This window comes from Mixophyes fleayi, chromosome 1 (genome assembly GCF_038048845.1).
Source record: "Mixophyes fleayi isolate aMixFle1 chromosome 1, aMixFle1.hap1, whole genome shotgun sequence".
Lineage (NCBI taxonomy): Eukaryota > Metazoa > Chordata > Amphibia > Anura > Limnodynastidae > Mixophyes > Mixophyes fleayi.
Window position 1 is genome coordinate 198,925,895 of NC_134402.1, and position 4,967 is coordinate 198,930,861.

A 4,967-nucleotide genomic window follows, 5' to 3' on the forward strand; every position below is an offset into this window, starting at 1 on the left:
ACATTAAGCACTACCGTTTCACCATGCCAACACCAAGCACCACATCGACTCATTAGCCACCCTCCTGTGCCAACAGATTAAATCCCTGTTCCTTAACGAACACATTAAACACAGACGCATTCCACTGCTCATCAATACAAGAAACAACCTAGAAACTCTTAAGGCACAAAAACAAAACACTTGCAGCCCTTCATACATCGGACCCCATCATCAATATAGAGCCCCATATACGTTTTGAAAAAGCAAGTGGAAGACGGCGCTTGTGTGTCTGATCAATGCTGTATAATTAATTGATCAATATTCCTAAATATAAATATTCATTTATAATATATAAGAAAAAAATGTTTCCAGCCTCACAATTCTGTTGTACAATAATCTTGTGCTAGTTCAAAATAAATTCCTTTAAGATTTTTTAGACCAGTGTTCTATGCAAAAAATAAAATCATTCAAAAATAAAAATAAGAAAACAGTACTCAAAAAAGTGTAAAAAAAACAACAACTTGCTTTTACTACCAGTGACAATACTGGAAATAATTTATTACATCAAGATACATTCCTTTTATACAATATCCAATACATTTGCAGATGGGTTCTTACCACAAGATGGTAAAAGAGTGAATACACAAGCCCTTCAATATGGATACTCAAGGTGCCTGCTTCATAGATCTCTGGGTAAGAAGACAACTGCTCCACACATCTGATCCCCAACGCATTTCAGTTAGGTTAATCTTTATCAAGGCTTGATGTGAACATTAGTGAGCTAGTTTAAAAACACATCTAAATCCAATCTAAAAAAAAAAAGCTTGTCACATTATTTCTGATAACCTTTTATTCTACAAATAAATAATGAATTTCCCAAAACATTCTTATTCTATATAAAAAAAAAAATCCCTTAAAATAGCACTTTTCATTTCCTATTATACACCCGATCTCTAATGTTCTATATGGTCACATCTCGTTCCTCCTAAACTCATATTATATCTCCTTTCATATTTTATATAATACAACAACTCAGTACCTTTTAACAACATTTGTATGTAAAAGTTATCTTGTCTTTTATAACTTCTCCTAACACTTAAACAGTCTCTGCTCTCGCTACAAGACCGGAATCTAGCCTTTCATTTTTACACAGGCATCACTACATTGGCATATCTCTCCTTACTGAATGAATGAAACTCTGCTGTATTGCACATTAGATTAGTTTTGAGTCCCTTTATAGAAATAGGATTATATTACTACATTGTTATATAATGTCACAAATTTATATTATATGAATCATGTTATAATTTAGCTAATCATATAAAACACATTGCACTATATGTTTTTTATTTTTAAGCATCTAACACTGAACTACTAAAAAAACTTGGAGGAATTTCTTCTGCACAGGGAACACACCGATTCGGCTGCTCGGTAGTACATGAACAGTCTGGAAGTGAATCAGATTCAACCCCCAACTGCAGCTGCATCGTTTAGACATGGAGTCTCCCCACAACCCAGCCATACCGTGATCTGGTAGAATGAGGGACAGATATTGGTGAACCTACAGATACAGGGTGGCATAAATGGGAGTCATTTACTAAAGGAATTCTGGTATATTATGCAAATTTATGCAGCCCAAATCACACATGCATTTCCTTATAGGTCACAAAATAAATAAATAGCCCAATAGTAGAGATAAACTGGCTTTATTTGGAATTGTGCAAGCAAAAATGATCTACAAATTAATGTTTTATTGAAAAAATTAGTAAAAGGTGTGCACACACAGCTGTCATAGTGAACCACTTTCATATGTACATTTTTTCACTCCTTCAGATCCTCCGCCAGTCATGAATCTGAGAGAAAAGAAGGTAGGGAAAGTTAGATGCAAATAAATGTAAGTATGCTAGAACATAAGCAAGTATGCATTATATTTCAGAAGGGAAAGAATCAAACACAAAAATACAACCCTGCCACAATTTATGATAATAGGCTGCAGTTCTGTACAGGCACAGGGGTTAACCAACAGGACACCATAATAGGACTCTAGATACAGACTTAGCAAGGAGTCCTATACATGCCCTACAGCCTCCTAGCCACATAAAGAATGTAAAAATTGATTTGTGACACTTCAATATCTAGCTTGCCATATACTTTTACATAGTAATTCCTATGCCCTTTTTGTTGCATAGGAACCAACATAATCAGGAAGTGTATGTGGGGGAATGGCCATGTCCTCAAAAGGTCCAAACATACAAGAAGCAACTCCAAGTTTCCTCATAGCCTGCACAGAAAACATCTAATCCAGTAAAAAAAAAATTATATATATATATATATATATATATATATATATATATATATATATATATATATATATATATATATATATATATACACATACATACATATACACACACACATACATATATATATATACACATACACATTTTCTGTGAGAGGTGCAAATAAACACAGAATCTTTGCCGTTATAATCACTGTTAATAGAAATTGTAACATCACTACACATTGTCTGTGTGTGTGTTGGAAATTAACAAAATCCTTACAAGTTTACTTTCCTGCACACAACAAATTAAAAAATAATAATGAAAAAAATAATGGTTGAGGATAGAAGTGATGTACAGGAGAGTGCTTGAGGGCTGTAAAAAAGACAAACAAAAAAGAAACCCCACCACATAGTCTCCCCCCCAACAAAACTAAGCTCTCCAAAGAAAAAACATTTCAAGGGTCTACCCAAAGTGCCATATGTAGTGAACACATTGTATAACCAAGTTTAGATTAGTAATATTACTCACAAATCAATTGCACCAATTCATTTATCCTGTTTAAATTTGCCATTTACGTAGGGCACATAATCAAGAAAGAGTCTCCAGTCTGTAGCCCAAATTAATCCCACTCCGGCAACTGAACCCCATGTGAGCAGAGTGGGAGCCCTAAAGAGAGATAAAGACAATTATACACATGTACACACATATAAATGAAAAGCATTCTATTTGATTAATTTAAGACCAAATCAACTGGAGCACACTATAAAGGAGCAAAATGACTCAGTAACACAGAAGTGCTCTGATCAGTCACAATCTATAAAAGTTATTTTGGCTATTCATTTCCTCGATTGTACAACTCAGGGACAGATTCGCTGCTGAACTACTTCGTGGAAAACAAACTGTTCTAATGAAGCAATCCTACACACCAATACAGAATTTTCCATTACAATATAAGGAGAAAACTAATTTATTATACGAGTAACAGGATGCTTAAAAGGCCGGAATGTAAATGTAAATACAGATACTGATTTCTCACCAGTTCTTCGCCAGCTGCTGATACCGAGGTCCCAGCGCTCTGCCTAGCATGGCTCTGACTCAAAGTTTCAATGTGACCTAACGTTGATATTTATTACCAGGTACAAGCTGCAAGACAACAAAATGGCCTCTAAGGACCTATGGCTTAGCTGCCCCCTACATGTGCCTGTCTATTTTCTCCTGTGACATGTTTTTGTATCAGTTTCAGCGCTATTTTTGCATATTATGGTGACAATTTATTAGGCTGTTTTATCTGACTTGACTACTTATTGTGTCTTTTATAAGTTTGTTCTCTCTCCTGTCCTCTGCTTAGCAAATCAGGCAATGTCTACTCCTGTCCTAGCCCGAGGACCACAACATCATCGAATGATTGGGTTAAAGTTATATTGGCGTTGCCATGAAAACTGTTAAATGCCACTGAATTTAAAGTGTACTTTCCGTTTACACACATTGAAGGCAGTCTTATGTGGACTGAACCGATAATTCTGAGATTGCAATATCAATTTGCTAAGAACTAGTGATCTTATTAAGGCATATGATGATGCTTTATGACTACTGCTTCTGTCCGCAAAATGGCTGCCTTCAATGTGTGTATGCGACAGGATTAGAGTAAAATAATATACTTGCCCCCTGACCCAGAATGTCCAGGAGACAGTATCAGTTTAAAAAATATAACTTTTGTAACTAAATAATGTATGTATATTTTACAAGGATAGCGCCTTGTTTTGAAGATTTGTTCTATGACTATTTTGTTACTTTAGATTTCACTTCAATTTTAGCCAAACACACTGGAGAGTTTTGTACATTAAACGCAATTTTCATTATCTAGTATTAGCTCAGTAGATAATGAGGTCCACACAGACTACCAAGTTTGACACTCTTAGAGTGATGGCAGATGAAATCAACCTGGGGAATCTAGCTTACTGAGGCTAGTGCCTCGCACACACAGAACGCCAGGGTCGCGGCATCGGTTGGGGGCAGAGCTAAGTCTCATGACGTGAAAGTACAGCACTTGCTATGTGAGACTCATGTGGGAACTAGAGTTTATATAGGAGTCTAGTTTTCCCTAGATTAAGGAGGGAGTGAGAGGCCATATTGCTGGGGACCTGGGTCAGCTGAGTACAAGGTACCGGGCTCCCCTGGTGTTTGTTAGGGGGAGCTGCAAGGCTAATGCTGCAAGGGACAAGTTTTTAATCTCTGTAGGGGTAATAAAGTGAGAAGTACCCCATTAGTTAAAAAGCGCATGAGGGTCCAGAAATGGGATCATAAACCCCTGGGTTTATGACCCCATTAGGGGGTGTCTATGCTCTTATCTACTAGGAAGCATCAGAGGGGTACTCTCCATAACCATATTGAAAGCGGCTGCCATGGGGACCAGTTTGATGAGAGAGAGGGGAGAGCCACAACAGTTGAAGGGCTACAACAAAAGAAACCAGAAAGGGGATCCCCACCTTCAGGGCTACCTCAAAAACTCCACCACAGCAGACATATGTTATCACTACAGGGAAAGAGGCATTGAGAGTCTGAGAACTCCTATCAGGTATCCCAAGTAGTAACGCTGCTAATTGGGAGTGCTGCTGTAACAGAGGAGAAAGCTGCATAACAGAGTAGTCCCTGAATGAGGGGATTTTGTGGCTCACGAAAAGAGAGAGATCCTGACAATATGGACCA

At 37.2% G+C, this 4,967-nt stretch overlaps 1 protein-coding gene across 1 annotated transcript; it reads right to left on the reverse strand.

Moving 5' to 3' along the window:
- Window positions 1-1,669: 1,669 nt before the first annotated feature.
- Window positions 1,670-3,430, reverse strand: UQCR11 (ubiquinol-cytochrome c reductase, complex III subunit XI). The gene is made up of 3 exons (XM_075190063.1): window positions 3,298-3,430; window positions 2,790-2,927; window positions 1,670-1,832 (listed from the first exon to the last, which is right to left on the reverse strand). The coding sequence occupies exons 1-2, from the start codon at window positions 3,345-3,347 to the stop codon at window positions 2,807-2,809; spliced, it is 171 nt and encodes a 56-aa protein (XP_075046164.1). The 5' UTR covers window positions 3,348-3,430; the 3' UTR covers window positions 1,670-1,832; window positions 2,790-2,806.
- Window positions 3,431-4,967: the final 1,537 nt, after the last annotated feature.

Coding starts and splice junctions, on each gene's coding strand:
- UQCR11 (XM_075190063.1), bottom strand. CDS start 3,347: ATGCTAGGCAGAGCGCTGGGACCTCGGTATCAGCAGCTGGCGAAGAAC. Junction 2,928..3,297: donor CAGCAGCTGGCGAAGAACTG/GTGAGAAATCAG, acceptor ATCTCTCTTTAG/GGCTCCCACTCTGCTCACAT.